Source organism: Mobula hypostoma, chromosome 25 (genome assembly GCF_963921235.1).
Source record: "Mobula hypostoma chromosome 25, sMobHyp1.1, whole genome shotgun sequence".
In the NCBI taxonomy this organism is placed as follows: Eukaryota; Metazoa; Chordata; class Chondrichthyes; order Myliobatiformes; family Myliobatidae; genus Mobula; species Mobula hypostoma.
In genome coordinates, this window is record NC_086121.1 from 39,544,323 (window position 1) to 39,563,833 (window position 19,511).

The 19,511-nt window shown below is 41.5% G+C and overlaps 1 protein-coding gene across 2 annotated transcripts in view; it reads left to right on the forward strand.

Moving 5' to 3' along the window:
- disp3 (dispatched RND transporter family member 3) overlaps positions 1–19,511 on the forward strand; it is a 439,032-nt gene that overhangs the window by 209,714 nt on the left and 209,807 nt on the right. For both annotated transcript variants that reach the window (XM_063033465.1, XM_063033466.1), the window contains exon 5: positions 1,502–1,638. In XM_063033465.1, coding sequence (XP_062889535.1) covers positions 1,502–1,638 — 137 coding nt within the window. The remainder of the gene's footprint in view (positions 1–1,501; positions 1,639–19,511) is intronic.

Consider the following 19,511-nt stretch of genomic DNA (forward strand, 5'->3'; position numbering starts at 1 on the left):
TATAAAGTTTGTGTTGGAGACAATATTCTGAAATCTTTTCTTCTGACAATCACCTGGATCTAACTTCTGCTATTTTACAATCAGGTACTCTCAACCTGAATGGGAAAATAAGTGCAAGTTATTTATGTATAAATAATGATATGGAACTATCAGCATGGTGCAGTTAATGGTGATCTACTGAGGGAAAAGGAAGATTGCTGAAATGGAGTGCAAGGGGTTTCAATCTACATTTAACTGCTCTCAAACATAGAACTGGGTTGATGTCCTTTACATAGATATCCAGAAGCCACTTGATTTTTTTTGTATCAAAGGTTATTACAAAAATCAAAACTTGTGGAGTCAAAGGAACATATTGGCGTGGCTAGAAGACTGACTGGGTAACAAGAGGAAGAGGCATGCATTAAATGATTTGGAATGATACGAGTAGGTACCACAAGGTTCGGTACTGGGACCTCAATTTTTTTAATAATTTATACAAATAACATGGATGACAGCATCTAAGACCTGGTTCTTAAATTTGCCGATCAGGAACCTTAAATTCTGGTAAGATCGTGGTGCACATGGATGCATTGGCCTCTATGAAGCGAACCAAAGGTGTTACTGCCTTTTTTTTAAATGTCTTTTTTACAAACACAAGATACTACTGGACAATAAGAACTTCAAAACTACAAGTCTACCCAGTCGCTACTTTGAGACCTGCACGTCGTCTGTCATAACAGCCATTTTAATTCCATCTCCCATTCCCATACTGACATATCTACTCATGGCCTGCACTATTGCCAAGTTGAGATTAGACACAGGTTACAGGAACAACACTTCATATTCAGTCTTGGTAGCCTCCAACCTAACATCATCACGTTGATTTCTCTAACTTCTGGTAACCACTCCCCACTGCTCCCACTCCCCTTTGTTTTCCATTGTTGCTTTGGGCCCCTTTACAGCTTCTCCTTACCCTCTCCTGCCCTCATGACCCACCCATCGCCTTCACCTTCCTCCCTCTAGTTCGCCACCTTCTTCCCTTTATTCCCTGGTCTACTGTCCTCTCCCATCAGATTCCACCCTCTTCAGCTCTTTCCTCTTCCATTTCTTACCTGCAGCTTCTTACGTCATTGCTGTCCCCCGCCCCCCCCCCACACACCACCTGGAATCACCTGTTCCCAGCTCATGCTCCACCCTAATATCCTGGCTTCTGTCCTTTCTCTGTCCAGTCCTGATGAAAGATCATAGCCCAAAATGATTACTGTTCATTTCCCTTCACGGATGCTGCCTGACCTGCTGAGTTTCTCTAGTTTCTTCAGTTTTTATCTAATATCCTGTAATGTGTCATAGTTATCCAGCAACCAAAGTCAGTGATGATACGGTGTTACATATTTTAATTTGTCTTTTGCTGAGGTTTATAGTGGGAATACTTGGATATATATACTTGCAGTGATCAATACTGAAAATATGGAGCCAAATATTTCTACAAATCTAGCTACTTATTTTGTTTATTCCTTTGCAGAAAAGTGAAAGTCCTTTATGGTGGAACCGACCTGTTTGACTATGAAGTAAGACGAACATTTAAGAATGACATGTTGCTGGCTTTTATTAGCAGTGGATGTATAGCAGTCCTGGTGTACATTCTTACCTCATTTTCAGGTTAGTGCTGCTACCACTTTAAACCGTTGCTACCTTTTCTTGCAGTCTGCATTGCTACTATTCCCCTGTCCTTGCCAGTGTCATACAAACAGTGGCTCCTAATTGATAGTCAGCACCACAGGATTCTTCTGGCTTGAATTTTGCCCTATTCCCTTGCAGCCTTTCTTATCCAGGTAACCTTCTGTCCTTTGCACAGTTTTCATCAGCTCATAATTTTCCTTTTCTTTCTCTGTATTTTGATTGGTCAAGAGTGTAATACCAGGCCACAAGTGTGAGGAAGATCTATCGCCTTTAAGTGGCAAAGCTGAATATAAACAAATTCAACTAATAAATACAGCTAATTAATTGGGGGAAAAAAGGACTGAGGAGCTGATGTACTGTATTTGCAACATGTAGGAACTTGTAAACCCCACAGTGGACAATTGGCTGCTCAAAGGACTTCCAATAGTATACATGTTGGCTGCTCGAGCTGAAGTCCAAGTCTGAGCAGTGTAACATATCAGGAAGGGGGAGAATGACCTGGACACAGTATTATAGGAGGCAGTCAAACCCTTTAGATTAACTACCTCAGAGTTGATGAATGGTCGAAGACAAGATGTTGTGACTACAGAAAATGCAGGTAGAGGGATCAAGAGGGTAGTTCTGGAAGATCCTCAGCCCTTACCCTTGTCTAACCAGTATGATGTTCTTGATCCTTGTGTGGATGAGGGTAATGAGTGCAGGGAGGATGTGCAAACTCCACAGAGCATCATGGTACAGAGAGCCATTCAAGTGGGACAGGAAAGAGAAATATAGTGGTGATAGGGTACAGCATAATTGAATGGATTACTATTCTCTGCAACAAAAGTAGAAAGCCCTATAGGCTGAGTTGCCTACTCCATACTGGATCTAAGGGTTCTAATTCATAGGACCCTTAATAGTGGGGAAAGAAGACTGGTCCATTGGGATGGGCTGCATGTGAACTGTGCTGGGACCAGTTTTTGGTAAATCACATATGTTGAGAACATGCTAAATGGGAGAAGGAGGTGGTGTGATATTGTTAAGCAAGGTACCGGAATGGTTCTGAGCCATAATATAAAGGCAGTGGGTAATTGTGTTGAATCTGTTTGGGTTGAAATTATAAATAGCAGGGGAGGGGATACGTGGGTGAGAGTAGTCTATGGACCTGCAAAAGTGACCTCTTGATAGGTCAGAGCATAAATAGGGAAATATCAGGGGCCAGTTTGAAGGGGCTACAAGTAACATGAGAGATTTTAATCTATTTTTTAATTGGATGAACCCAACTGGCAAGTGTATCATACAAGAAAATTATGGCATGCATTTGGATTGTTTCATTGAGCAGTTTACTGCAGAACTGGGAGCAGGTTATTTTAGATTTGATCTTAGATACTGTAATGAGGAATGGATTAGTGACCATTATACAATAGAATACCAAATGCAGTATGAGGATAAACACCACTGGTCCACAAAAAGTATCCTCAGTTTAGAGACTCAGTCGAGAATCACTGGTAGATACTCAAACAGCTAGTCTGTACAGCTCAGCAAGAGTTTATCCCAAACAAGAAAAGGGGTTCCATGAGAAAGAATCAAATCCATGGTAACAAATAAAATAAAGAAATTGAAATAGAAAATTAAATATACAGAGTGACATGGGTTAACAGTAGTCCAGAAGACTGGTAAGTTTTTAGCATCAGGCAACACAGGCAACACAAGAAAATGAATTTTGAAAGAAAATTTGCACATAGTATAAAAACAAATATAAGCATTTCATAACAAAGAGAGCAGCTGAGGAGAATGCAATTTCTAGAAAATAAGGTTGGTGAATTAATAACATAAAGCAAAGAAGGAGCTGACATGTTGATATATTTTGCACCAGTCTTTAGGTGGAGGACACTGCTAATCTCTCAAATATTTCAGATTTCAAATAACATAGGTGAATTTGCAAGGCTCCCAATTTCAGAGAATAAAGTGTTGGAGACACTCACAACATTAAAAACAGGACATCAGGACCCAATGGAGTTTTAAATGCAAATAGCTACAGAGGTAGGCAATTTATTGGTTGAAATTTCTCATAGCTTGTTAAAACCCTGGGACAGTGTCAGAAAATTGAAAAATTCCAATGTTTGTTTCAAAAAGAAGAAAGGCAGAAGGCAGGCTACTGGCCAGTTAGTTTAACAGCTATTATTGGCAAGATGCTAGAGTCAATAATCAAAGAGAAAATAACTAATCATTTGGGAAAGCTGAATATAATTAAATCTGGTCAACATGGTTTTATGAAAAGTAAATATGTTTGAGATACCAACTCAAAATTTATGAGGATGTAACAGAGGGAGATGATAGAGTGGAACCTGTAGATGTAGTGTATTCCAAAATGTGTTTGACAATGTGCCACATTGAATAAATTGAAAGCCTGTGATATCAGAAGAAGTGTTAGAAAGGATTTTTATTCCTAAATCCTTTTTTGATACTATTGATTCTAAAATTTCCTCTTATTTATAGCAAAATAAAAACCCCAGATTAAGTAAAAAAAAATACTTACAGAAATCTAAGAAAGATGGTGGTTTGGCATTGCCTAATCTAAGATTTAACTATTGGGCAATTAATATTCGACATTTAATATTTTGGAGGCAAGATTGGAATATAACTCCAAGCCCACATTGGGTAAACCCTGAAGCCCACTCTGTACAGGGGTTTTCTTTAGCTTCCATTTCAGGAACATCACTTCCTTTTGTACTATCTAAATTGAATAAACAAATGTTTAACCCTATAGTTAAACATACATTGCGAATATGGGTTCAATTTCTTAAATTTTTTGCCCTGAATGAATTTATGTTATCAAGTCCTTTCATATCTAATTTCTTTTTTCAACCCTCGGTAATGGACCAAGCCTTTTTGATATGGAAAATGAAGGTATAATATGTTTTTGTGACTTATTTCTGGATAACTGTTTCATGCCTTTTGAACAGTTATCTAAGAAATTGGATTTGCCTAGATCCCATTTTTTTATATACTTACAAATAAGAATTTTTTTAAATACTACGTTGCCTACCTTTCCCGACTTCAAATCCTACTGATATTATTGATAAAATTTTAGGTTCAAATCCTTTTCAGAAGGGATTAATAGCAATTATTTACGATATAATTATGAAATTACAGCCAGGTATATCTGATAAAATTAAAAATGAATGGGAATGGGAACTTCAACTTTGTCTACCTATAGAGAAATGGGATAAAATTTTCAATTAGTCAGTACTTCTTCTATATGTGCTAAACATACATTAATACAATTTAAAGTAGTACATAGAGCACATATGTCTAAAAATAAATTAGCTCGTTTTTATTCCCATATAAACCCTACTTGTGATAGATGTCACTCTGATGTGGCTTTTTTAACTCATATGTTTTGGTCCTGTCCTCTTTTGGAAAAATATTGGAAAGATATTTTTGATATTATTTCAACAGTTCTATGTTTTGATTTAAAACCCCATCCTATTATGGCAATTTTTGGATTGCTAACGGTAGAACATAGATCTTTGTCTTCTTCAGCCTGTCGGATGATAGCATTTGTTACTTTAATGGCTAGAAGATCTATTTTGTTGAACTGAAAGGAAATCAAACCTCCTACTACATTCCACTGGTTTTTTCAAACTATATTAAGTTTAAATTTAGAAAAAGTTAGAAGTGATATTTTTGATCCTTTGGTTAAATTTGAAGAAACTTGGAAACCTTTTATGCAACATTTTCATATGATGTAATCTGACCTTTCCAAATTTTTTTTAACTTAAATTATATGAATAGAGGAGCGGAGTTGAGGACATTAATGAACATGTCTGATTCAAGATATTGGTCTAGCCCTGTTTTGTTCTGTTTCTTTTTGTTTTTTCTTTTTCTTTTGGGGACTTTTCTTTGTTTATATATATTTTTTCTTTATTTTTTTATGACTAATTTCATTATGAGTTTGGAAGTCTATTATACCGATGTTACTTAAAATCCTTTTTGTATATGCTGATTAAGATTGTTCTAATCTCTTTGTATCGACTTTGTTATTGAGTTTATAATTTTGAAAATTAATAAAAAGATTTAAAAAGAAAAATAGAAAGGATTGAAAATTGGTTGTCTCATAGCAAGTGGAGAGTTGGAATATGACAATTAGAAGTAGTTAAAGTGGAGGTGGATAAAAACTTGGTGGGTTGTGAACCAGGGGTGTACGGAGAAATGGCACAGAAGAGTTGAAGCTGGCATAGTTCACCCAAGATCACATGAAATGATGGGGCAGGCTTGAAGGGCCTGATGACCTACTTCTGCTCCTATTTTGCTGTGTCCTTGACATTTGTGTTTTGAGCTCTCCCTGTCTCAAACACTGGAACACCCTCCTTAAACATCTGTACCTATCACTTTGTTCCCTGTTCTAATTTACACTCGAATTATATTCAGTTATATGAACATGTTATATAATTCAATTGTTGTTGAAATCTTGGATGGAATCATAGATCCTGCAAAGAAATGCACACAAATACACAAGGTCATCTATTGTATATAATTTCAAATACCTTGCTTAAGAAACCAGCACATGATTTTAAATTCAAAGTAAATTTGTTCTCAAAGTACTTATATTTCACCAAATACAACCCTGAGATTCATTTCCTTGCAGACGTACTTGATAAATCCAGTAAACATAATTGAATCTATGAAAGACCGCACCAACTGGGCATACTGAAGACAATAAACTGTGCAAAAACTGAAAGAAAGAATAATAATAATACATTCCAACAACACATAACACACAGAAATCGAAAAAGTGAAAAATACCAGAAATATGCTGAATTAAAAGAGGAAATTGAAAGACTATGGAACAGAGTGTACATTGTCCCTACAGTAATATCTACAACTGGTATCATCCCAAAGTCAGTACACAATAGCATTAAACAATTAGGGCTAGGCAGCAGTATCTATGTAATTCTTCAGAAATCCATAATACTAAAACACCACTAGAATAGTCTGAAAGTTCCTGACAATTGAAAAATGAGTGTGCTTGGCTGGGCCTATACCTTAGGTTTTACCAACCTGAGCTGAGAGAAAAAATAATAATAATAATAAATAAGTAAGCAAAATGTATTGAGAACGTGAGTTGAAGAATCCGTGAAAGCGAGTCCATAGGTTGTGGGAACACTTCAGTGATGCGGCTATATTGTAAGATATCTCCACTTAACCGAACTCTCGCCCCCACAGATTGTGTTTCAGTCATGAAAGGCAGTGGTTGTTTATATCGCATCTCTACCTTAACAACTGATGTTTACACAAGAATAGGCCATTTAAATCCATTCTTTCCGAAGCAACCAAAACACAGAACACACTCAGTCTTCTCATCACACGTGGCGAGCAAACCACACGCATCAGAGATGCTGTGCCCTTAAAATATGAGAACTGTGAAACCCATTAGAAAATATAAATAGCACATAGAGAATAATGACAGATTCTATAATATACTGCCCAGAAGCTGCTTCCACAGTAATTCTCTCCTCCTTGTTCCATATAACTTCTCCAACATATCCATCTACTTCTATCCAACACATATTTATCTAGTTTTCCCTTAAATGCACCAGATTTAAGCACTTTAGTTATCCATGTGCTTGTACTTCCTTAGCATTTTCTAACCACTTTCTGAGAGACAGAGTTTCTCGTGAAATAGAACATAGAACTGTATAACACAGTAGGCAGCCATTTGGCCCACAATATTGCATCAACCTATACAAAATCAAGCTAAACCCTCCCGCCTACGTAACCCATAACCTGCTATTTTTCATTCATCCATCTGCCTATCTAACACTTTTAAATATCCCTAATATATTACAGCCTCAAACATCACCCCAGCAATGGATTCCAGGCACTACCACTCCCTGTAAAAAAATTACCTCCGTCATCTCCACTAAACTTACATACACTCACCTTAAGTTCATGTCCTCTAGTATTAGCCACTGCCGCCCTAGGAAAAAGGTGCTGGCTTTCTGTTTATGCTTCTTGTAATCTTATACAACTCTCTCAAGTCACCGTTCATCGTCCTTCACTTCAATGAGAAAAGTCCTAGCTTGCTCAACCTTTCCACATAAGACATGTCATCTAATCCATATGGCATCCTGGTAAATCTCTTTGCATCTTCTTTAAAGTTTTCACGTCCTTCCTGTAATGAGGCAACCAGAACTGAACACAATATTCCAAGTGTGGTCTAACCATGGTTTTGTAGAGCTCCAACACAATCTCGCTGCTCTTGCTCCTCAGTCTCCCTACTAATGGAGGTTAATATACCATATGCCTTCTTAACCACCCTATTAGTTTGTGCGGCAACTTTGAGGAATCTATGAACTTGGACCCTGAGATCCCTCTGTTCCTCCACGCCATTAAGAATTCTGTCATTAACCTTGTACTCTGCCTTCAAGTTCAATATTCCAAAGTGCATCACTTCACACTTTTCCCTATTGAACTCTATCTGCCACTTCTCAGCACAGTTCTGATCCTGTCTATGCCCTATTGAAACCTATAACAACCTTCCTCACTATCCACAACACCAGCAACCTTTCTGTCATCTGCAAACTTACTAACCCATGCTTCCACTTTCTCATCCAAGTCATTTATTAAAAAATCACAAACAGCATGGATTCCAGAAAAGACCACCGCACAACACCACTGATAATAAACTGCCAGGCAGAATACACTCCATCTACTACCACCCTGTGGGAAATCCTGTTCAAAATCCATGCTGCCTGGTTCCCCTGGACCCCATGCCTTCCGACTTTCTTGATCAGCCTTCCAAGGAGATCCTTGCCAAATGTTTTACTAAAAAACAAAAGCAGCACATTCACTGCTCTACCTTCATCAATTTGTTTTGTTAATGAATGGATGATGAAGTATGGTAACTACTGCTGATACCTTACTGGCCAAAGGTGTAGACCCTTACAGTATTGATCCTGACCCAGGGTGTAGACCCTTACAGTATTGATCTTGACCCAAGGTGTAGACCCTTACAGTATTGATCCTGACCCAAGATGTGACCTTTACAGTATTGATCCTGACCAAAGGTGTCAAGCTTTACAGTATTGACCCTGACCCAAGGTGTAGACCCTTACAGTATTGATCCTGACCAAAGGTGTCAAGCTTTACGGTATTGACCCTGACCCAAGGTGTAGACCCTTACAGTATTGATCCTGACCAAAGGTGTCAAGCTTTACGGTATTGACCCTGACCCAAGGTGTCAAGCTTTACTGTATTGACCCTGACCCAAGGTGTAGACCCTTACAGTATTGACCCTGACCCAAGGTGTAGACCCTTACAGTATTGATCCTGACCCAAGGTGTGTCCTTTACAGTATTGATCCTGACCCAAGGTGTAGACCTTTACAGTATTGACCCTGACCCAAGGTGTAGACCCTTCCAGTATTGATCCTGACCCAAGGTGTGACCTTTACAGTATTGATCCTGACCCAAGGTGTGACCTTTACAGTATTGATCCTGACCCAAGGTGTAGATTTTACTGTATTGATCCTGACCCAAGGTGTAGACCTTTACAGTATTGATCCTGACCCAAGGTGTAGACCCTTTCAGTATTGATCCTGACCCAAGGTGTAGACCCTTACAGTATAGATCCTGACCCAAGGTGTAGACCTTTACAGTATTGATCCTGACCCAAGGTGTGACCTTTACAGTATTGATCCTGACCCAAGGTGTAGACCCTTACGGTATTGATCCTGACCCAAGGTGTAGATTTTACGGTATTGATCCTGACCCAAGGTGTAGACCCTTCCAGTATTGATCCTGACCCAAGGTGTAGACCTTTACTGTATTGATCCTGACCCAAGGTGTAGACCCTTACAGTATTGATCCTGACCCAAGGTGTAGACCCTTCCAGTATTGATCCTGACCCAAGGTGTAGATTTTACGATATTGATCCTGACCCAAGGTGTAGATCCTTACAGTATTGATCCTGACCCAAGGTGTGACCTTTACAGTATTGATCCTGACCCAAGGTGTAGACCTTTACAGTATTGACCCTGACCCAAGGTGTAGACCCTTACAGTATTGATCCTGACCCAAGGTGTAGACCCTTCCAGTATTGATCCTGACCCAAGGTGTAGACCCTTACAGTATAGATCCTGACCCAAGGTGTAGACCTTTACAGTATTGATCCTGACCCAAAGTGTAGACCCTTCCAGTATTGATCCTGACCCAAGGTGTAGACCCTTACAGTATAGATCCTGACCCAAGGTGTAGACCTTTACAGTATTGACCCTGACCCAAGGTGTAGACCCTTACAGTATTGATCCTGACCCAAGGTGTAGACCCTTCCAGTATTGATCCTGACCCAAGGTGTAGACCCTTACAGTATAGATCCTGACCCAAGGTGTAGACCTTTACAGTATTGATCCTGACCTAAGGTGTAGACCCTTACAGTATTGATCCTGACCCAAGGTGTAGACCTTTACAGTATTGATCCTGACCCAAGGTGTAGATTTTACGGTATTGATCCTGACCCAAGGTGTAGACCCTTCCAGTATTGATCCTGACCCAAGGTGTAGACCTTTACAGTATTGATCCTGACCCAAGGTGTAGACCCTTCCAGTATTGATCCTGACCCAAGGTGTAGACCCTTCCAGTATTGATCCTGACCCAAGGTGTAGACCCTTCCAGTATTGATCCTGACCCAAGGTGTAGACCTTTACAGTATTGATCCTGACCCAAGGTGTAAACTTTTCATACTCTCCCTGTCATGCCATGGATTTCTCCCAATGTTTTAGGTTCCTCCTTTGTCCCGGACTTGTGCTCGTTGGTTAATTGTCTGTTATAAATTAGTCCTTGATATTAAAGCAGCAGAGAAAAATCAAAGGAGAGGTGATAAGTATGTGAAAGAAGGAGTAAATTGCAGGGTTAGAAAAAAATAAGTGTAGGGAGATGGGACTTGTGGAATCACTCCCTAATAAACTGTTGAATGAATGGCTTCTTTCTGTTATATGTAAGTAAGTAATCTCTTTATGAACCTTAGTTTTTGTGCCAGCCATGTTTACCCTTTCAAGTATTTCAATAAACGAAAGCTTTCTGTCAGAACACCCTCTCAGTGTCAGGCTTAAACAGGCAGGCACCTCCCTGTCTCCACCCAGTGAATACCAGTCACCTGGTACTCATTTCCAATTCATCACCTGCAGTTTATTTAAACCCAGCTCTCATTTAAAGTCCTCCTTCACTCATCAAATCAGCCAGTTGCTCTGAGCCTTCAGTTACCTTACTGTGTTGAGCATCTGTTCTCTCTTATTTTCTGTCCCCTCATTGCTTGTCATTTTGCAGTTTATTATTAAAGTGATGGCTCACTACTAAGTCATCTCTGTTGGTCTGCATTTGGGTCGAGCCTCTTCTACATCTCCTGACAGGATGGGTGAACCAGCAATTGACCCAGTAGAGTTTGCTTGCCCAAAGGAAGTTGTCCACTGACAAGAATATACAATCCTGAAGCGGTGGAAAACCACTGACCATCAGCTTGCCACTCTCAACCAACTCTCTGCCCCAGTGCAGCAACCCCTGCCAGTCTACCTCCTCCCTCAGAGCCCAAATTTTGGTAGCCGTAAGCATCAACAGATCCCCAAACCAATTCTACAACTTCCTCTTCCAGTGCATCTTGCACTTCAAGCTGCAGCCACCTTTGTATTCTACGGACACAGCCAAGAGCCTTTGTCATCTCTTTCTTGTCTGGGCGAGCTCTGACTTGGGCAGCCACTAACTGGGACAATAAAACCTCCATCTGCAATAAATATGAGGAATTCACCGTTAAGATGCACCGGGTTCTCAACCATCTGGGAAGAGAAATGAAGGCAGAGGATCAGATACTTCACCTGCATCACGACTCATGCTTGGTGTCAGATTGCAGCAAGGATTTTGGGATCCTTACAGCACAATGCAGCTGGAATGCAGAAACGTTGCTGGCCATTGCCAACATGGCCTCTTGGAGTGCTTGAAAGACCAGCTGCCTAACCAGGAGATGCTACGTGACCTCGAAAACTTCATCACTCTGGCCCTCGATGTTGACGATTGCCTTATGGAACGACCCTCCAGATCATCAACCAGAAGCCCAGTTCCATTCCCAGAACTATTTCAGGCTGCAGGAGCCTCATCAGCAGCACCTCCAGAACCCATGCAGTTAGGGAGAGCTCCCTTAACCCTCCAACAGCACGAGCATTGGTGGAGAAACAACCTGTGTGCTTAATGCAGAGCAGCCGATCACCCACACACCAAATGCCGATGGTGTCTGGAAAAACGGCAGCACCAGGAAGACATGAGGGACATTCCATCTGGCAAACTCTTTCTGGCCTCTCATTCTAGCACCATAGCCCAACTCGCTTTCCCTGTCCTCCTCCACAACTCAACAGTTCTACATGCACAGGAGGCTCTAGTGGATCCGGCGGAGCAGGGAACTTTGTGGACCAACCTCTGTGTGGGCAGTTTGGACTCCCTACTGAGCCTATCTTTCACCCTTCTGCATCATAGTCATTGGAGGACGTCCCTCGTGGTCTGGGATGGTCAGAGTGTGCACACAGCTGTGCACGTGAACATCAGAGAGTACTGCAAGTCCATCCAAATCCTTCCGATCGATCCACACAAAACTTCTCTCATCTTGGTTTACCTTTGGCTCTCCACTCATGACCTTCTTTTCATTTGGTCGTCCAGTTCATTGCTGAGTTGGGGACCCACTTGCCCATGACCTCAGTTGACCTCACCCTGTAAATCTGTGAGGATGAAGGAAACTCTGAATGCACCAAACTCCTGCAGGTATATCACAACTTAACCATCATCTTCAGTAAAAAGGAACCAGCATCCTGTTGCCTCACAGACCACACAACTGCATGATCAACCTCCTCCTGAGCACCACACACCTCCTTGAGATCGTCTGATCTCCCTCTTCCCTCCTGAAACCCCAGCCACGAATGGCTACATCTCTAAACTACCACAGTTTGACATAATTCTACCATCCCAGTCCCCAGTCTTTGTTAAAAAGAAACATGGAGGTCTCTGTCCCTGTATTGACTACCGTGGACTCAGGAAAATTATTATTATTCAGAACCACTATCCTCTCCCCTTTATAGCACATTCAAAATACTCCATTGGACCCAGATCTTCTCCGACCCGGATCGATGAGCGTACACAACCTGATTTGCATTTGCAAGGGGGTGAGTGGAAGACAGTGTTCATAGCACCCTCTGGTCATTACAAATACTTTGTGATGCCTTTCAGACTTTCCAACAGTCCAGCCATTTTCCAAGACTTCATTCATGAGATCCTTTGGGACTTGTTACACAAGTATGTGTTTGTCTTCTTCAACGACCCTCGTGTTCTCCAAGGACTCCCAAGACCACATCTGTCGTGTCCAGTCCTTTAGTATCGTTTCAAAAACCAAATGTATTGCAAGTTATAGAAGTGCCATTTCCACACCCCAGTCATTGCCTTCTTGGGTTACGTTCTTTCACTCCAAGGAGTAACCATGGACCCAGAAAATGTATGCACCATTGTTGAGTGGCCCCGACTGCGCACCCCCAAACAGCTACAGGGCTCCTTTGGCTTTTTCAGCTTCCACGGCCATTTCATCAGGAACTACAGACAAATTGCTGCTCCTCTCACCTCCTTCACCAAATCACCTACCTCACGGATAACCTGGTCTGTTGCCGCAGATCGTGCTTTCGAGAAGCTCAGGGGATGCTGTACCACTGCTCCCACTCTCCGTCATCCGAACCCCTCTGGACTTTTTGTGGTAGAGTTGGATATATCTGCCATCCTCTCGCCATGGATTTCATAACGGGTTTGTCACCTTCCGATGAGGCCATGGTGATCATGACAGTGGTGAACCAGTTCTCCAAGACGGCCCACTTCATATCCCTCCCCAAACTTCTGTCAGCCGCTGAGATGGTAGACCTGTTTCGGCAACAAGTAGTTCATCTCCACGGTCTCCCTCAGGATACTGTATCGGACCGGGGCCCACAGTTCATCTCCTGCTTCTGTTCCCATTGTTTCCTGCAGAGCAGCCAACTGTGGAGGTCCCGTCCAGCAGAGCACTGGTTTGCTGATGCTGGAATGCCTGGAAGAAGACACGGAGAGCTTTCCTAGCTGCCAACCGCTCCTTTTGCCGCAAGGCCAACAACTGGTGGCGCCCAGCCAAACTACTCCAGCCTGCAGACCCTTTCTGGCTGTCCACCTTAGATCTACCCCTGCACACTGATCCCACACATTTGGGCCCTAGTTCATTACTCTCTTTAAATCTCCCATCAAATCTACCCAGTCACTTCCTATCTCCTGCTATCGCTATTACTCAGGATCACACCTACCTTCCAGGTGTCCTGCCGTAAGCCCTTCTTTGTCCATGGACCACTTAACCCACCGGAACCTAGCATGGTGGAAGGTGGTCCGGTGTACTGAGTTCACTGGCTAGTAAATTCACATCATTGTGGATGGGCATGCAGTATCTGGTCAAATAGGAAGAATATGGCCCGGAGGAGAGGTCTTGGGTGCCTACCAGTTTCATCTTGGATCCATCGCTCATTGCGGACCTATCCTGGAATAAACAGGCTAATCGGATGCCGCTCATAGGAGTCGGCGGGGAGGTTCCTATTAGGCCTGCACAGGCAGGACCTTCCCAGTCACCACCCAGCTAACCAGAGTCACCTGCCACTCATTTACCACCTCATCACTTGCAGTCATCCACAGTCCTTATTCATCCATCAAACAAGCCAGCCTCAGGCGGTTGTTCCTAGCCTTCAGTTACCATGTTGTGTTAAGTATCTGTTCTCTCTAGTTTTGTGGCCCCTTGTGGCTTGTTATTTTACAGTTTATTATTAAACTGCTAAATCTTCTCTGCTGCTGTACTTGTGACAAGCCTCCTCTATATTCCCTGCTCTGAGCCTGGATTTTCCAGTTTCATTCCTTACTTGCATCATCTGAGTAAATCTTTTAGCCAAGCTTATTGTGCCTTAGTATCATATTTCTCAAATTTAATTACTCATATTTCATTGTGACATAAAAGGAAGCCGTTCATTCCTTCAGATCTATGGAGCTCTCAGAGCACCTTGCTACAATCGCCTTCTGCCACTCATTTCCATCTAACCTCTTCTCCCTTCCATCTCTCCTACCACAAGGTATAATTTACAGTGGCCAGTGAGCAAATCAGTCGAACGTCCTGGTGATGTGGGGGGAAACTGGAGCAACTGGGGAAATCCAGGTGGTCACAGAGAGTGTGCAGACTCCACACAGAGATCAGGATCAAACCCTGGCCCCGGTTGCTGGGTGACACCTCTGCTACCTGTTGCAGCACATACCATCCACAGCTTTCCATTACTACTCATGGTTCTTAATTTGCAGTCAGACTAAGCTTCTGCTAAATTCATTTTATTGACTCTTACCTTGCTCAACTAACTTAGGTTAGCTACATGACCTACAGATCCTAATTAATTCAAAATACTTGCAGCTTCAATGTATAAACGGGACTGCATCAATACAAATATCCATGTGTGTTATGTTCACCCTGGGTCAACAATTTCTGACTATTAATGTTCCTTGAATACCAGTACTCACCCAAACAGCACTTACAACACGGATCTCCCATTAGCCAAGCAAATGATCCTTCTTCACATTTTAAATACAGGCTACGCAATTTCTCTCATTTTTATTTCTGTCCCTCTGTAAATGAAGCCAGTGCTTTGTCTGTATTCTTTGTAGTTTATTCGTCATGCGTTTGAAGAATACTGAAATAATTTTTTTGTCTGTGATCTTCCTTGAGAGATTATTGTGACCTCTTTATTGTTGCCATGTGACGTGCAAATTTATACTGGACTTACTAATTGATTTTCTAGCTGTAAAGGATTAGCTTTGAAAATATTGACGAGGTAGAGAAATTTGTTAGCTCATTCCCTGTGCCTGTGGATATAGCTAGCCTAGTTTTACCTTACAGTAACATTTTGAAATTACAAGGAAAGATTAATTCAGGATTGTTGAATAATTCATTGAATACGTTTATTTAGCGATGCAGTGCAGAGTAGGGCCTTCCGGCCTTTCAAGCTTTGGCACCCCAGCAACTCCCGAAAAGCTCAATTAACAATGACCAGTTAACCTACCGGCTATGTATTTAGAGTGTGTGAGGAAACTGGAAGATCTGGAGAAAACTCACACATTCCATGACTCCTCACAAAGCAGCGCCAGAATGGAAATCTGAACTCCAGAATGTTAGTAATGGCTACTGTAGCACCCAGGTTAACAAGCTCTAATTCCAGTACAACCTAACACGTGAACTAAACTTCCTCAGACTTCAACTTTTGTATGAAAGCCTTTATTGCTCACTTGGGTGCATTGTCTGCATGTGGTGAGTTAACTTCTCAAAGATACTAGTTCAATATAGTTCAGTAGTTTTACTTAATAGCTGAGAATGTATACAATATACAACCTGAAATTCTTACTCTCTCCAGACATCCTGAAACAGAAGAAAACCACCCCAAAAAATGAATGTCAGGAAAAGAATGCAAGAACCCCCAAAGTCCCCTGCCCCTTCCATGTACAAGCAGCATCAACCCTCCCCCATTCCCTTCCGCAAATTATTCCAGCATAAAGCATCAACATTTCCACCACCCACCATGGAAGCAAAACCCCCAAAGAGAAACCATGGTCTACAGTCCATCGAAAACTGAATGTTCACTCCAACATTTTGACATTCCACAGGATCTCTCTCTCTCTCTCTCTCCCCCTCTCTCTCTCTCTCTCTCTCTCTCTCCCCCCCTCCCTCTCCCTCTCCCCTTCCCCCTCCCCCTCCCCCTCCCCTTCCCCCTCCCCCTCCCCTTCCCCCTCCCCCTCCCCCTCTCCCTCCCCTTCCCCCTCCCCCTCCCCTCTCCCTCCCCTTCCCCTCCCTCTCTCCCCTCTCTCCCCTCTCTCCTCTCTCTCTCTCTCTCTCTCTCTCTCTCTCTCTCACACTCTCACTCTCTCTCACTAACAAGGGAAAGACAGATATTGCTCCTTCCAACTGTTTGTGCACAAAGAGATTGAACTTTGATAAGCTTGGCGCCTTTTATTTTCCTTTAATATTTTATCTCTAGTAATTATCTAGTTCCAGTAATAACTATAAACTGTAATTCATTTAATCGTATATGGTGCATTGTCTGTTGTTTGGGCGGGGTGGGGGACATCACACAGCATCCACACAAACTTCATTACCCAGTTTGGCAGGGCCGAGGGCTGTTTCCCCTAGACGACAGCGAGTTGAGCGACCCTGAGGCTTACCGGGGGGGGGGGGGGGGGGGCGGTACATTGCTATATAAAGAAACGTGATATATCTCTGGTGTTCTGGCCAATGTTCATACTCCATTGACATTACAAAGATTATCATGTCATTGTCACTGACTTCAAAAGCTTACTTTGGGTGTAAAACACATTGCGAGTCCAAGTCATCTTTTGCTTTTTGGGACACAGGATTTTCATTGCTCTTTTTTAACCTAGACATAAAACAAGGAAAATTCTGTGTCTCAAATTAGAGTGAGGTCCATTTTTAGAAAAATATAAAGTGAAATGCAGTTTCATTATAGAGATAATGATGCTAAGGGCTATGTGTTTATGAAGCAGGACTTGGTTTTCATATCTGTAACTAAGATAAGTAATGAAGAACACAGTAATTCTACGTTATTAAGGTTCACAGTTGGATGACAAATGAGTTCTAGTGTCCAGCAAGAAAATTGGCACAACTAGAAAGAGAATTTAAAAATGTAAGAAACCGCTTCTACCCAATAACTTGCTTGAGTGTATAATTCTGTGGCACACGCCATTTGTGGAAGCAAACTCCAGTTGTGATTTCAAAGTTGCTAACTATCACATGAGGAGTGAGCAGAAGAGATAGATTAGACAAAGTGAAGAAAACTTAATACCAGAAATTTGATGGTCAACTAGCTTTCTGGAGCAACCTCTGAATTTAAGTGGATGGCCAAATTATTCATTTATATTCACCACTTCCACTGAGAAAACTCTTAATCAAATTACCAGCAAAGCTGACAGAATCCATGTCTGCACTATAACAGGGACGCGGGTAGCTAATGGAGAATGGTCTGTGTCTTTTTCTCAGGGGTAATCATGAACTGCAGATGTTAGGAACCTCATGACTTTCCTTCAAGCTCCATGTATCTGAAAGAAAGTAAAGACTCTAAGGAGTTTCAGCTTGCAATGACAGTAGAATTCACCGGGCACGTACTACAGGAAAACATTGGAAGTCCAAAGCAACACTCACCCAAAAATGCTGTATACCTGCAGAGAATTTCTGACAATGAATGGCATTTTCAAAGTTACATATGATGAAAGAGTTTACTTTTTAAAACATAAACAAATGATAGAAAATTGGTACTTTTTCCTTCCCTACAGCCTCCTCGGCTTTTCCTGCTTGACCCATCTTCTTTCCTTCCCTCTTGAATTGTCAGTTTATTGCGGGGCCCATTTTGTAAAGTGACATTTCACTACCAGTGAGTATAGACAATGAACAGTGGACTATTTGTGCCCTTCATTAGAGGTCAGACACCAACATTTTTAACCAATGTGACTGAGTGTAGCTGTTATTTAGTCTCTTGCGTAACCAGAAGTTTAGATCCTATTAAGCACAGAATATTATAGTACAGGGATGGTCATTTGGCCCATGAAATCTACAATGAAACTTACAAAGTACTATCTGCTTTAATCCACTTCCCTCTTTTTCCCATTTCACCACAATCCTTAAAGGTCCATTTTGAAAGCCACCAGTGAATCTGTATCAACCTCAGGGTCAAATATTTTTTCCATACACTGAATAATTATTAAGAAGAAAAGCATTCCCTCATTTTACTTTCTTGTGACCATATCAAGCCTTTATATACTGGACAATTTGCTCTGTCTAAACATGAAAATATCTTTCAAGTTACCACTTAGTCTTTCCTACCCTAAGGAACAGTTAAAGAAGTATTTCTCCTTCATTTTCCTTTCTTATTCTTTGTACTAATGTATTATGACCAGGATTTTGAGGGGAAATTCTAACACTGCTGCACAGGGGGAAGTACCACTTTCCTGTAGCAATACTACAAGTTAATAATATCAATTGTTCTTACACAATCAAAATTAAAAGAAATGTAGGTGCTAAAAATGTGAAATTAAAACAGAAAATGGTGCAAACACTCAGCAGGTCAAGCAAAAGAGAAACAGTTAACGCCTCGTCAAAATACAGCGAAAACGAGAAAGTGGATGTAAGTTGCAGAGTGAATAGGGAAGGGATGAGAAGAAAAAAATTATAACTCTAATGGTGTGAGGCTGTGGTGGTAAGCGATTGATGAAGCCATCTGTCTAACAGGCTAATGAGGAGCACTGGAGTGAGAAAATAAAGGAATATGTGAAAGGGGTGAAGTATACAGCAGAGCTGCCAGAAATGTTCAGCAGCTGCTTTTTGGTGTGGAAGCCTCACAGTTGTTCTCCAGTGGTTGAAGAATTGCACTCAGAATCACAATCAGACTTATTATCGCTGGCATGCGTCATTTAAATTTGTTGTTTTGTGGCAGCAGTACAGTGTAAGACAAAACAAATTACTATAGTTACAATAAAAATAAATGAATTGTTCAAAAGCAAGATAGAGAGGCAGTGTTCATGGGTTCATGAACTGCTCAGAAGTCAGATGGCAAAGTGGAAGAAGCTATCCCTAAAGCATTGAGTGAGAGTCTTCATGATCCCGTACCTTCTTCCCATGGTAGTACTGAGAAAAGAGCATATCCGAAATGGTGAATGCCCTTAATGATGAATGAGGCTCCAATGTTGGACTCTTCATGGCATCTAGCAAGGAAGTACAAAGTTGTAGGGAGGATGCAG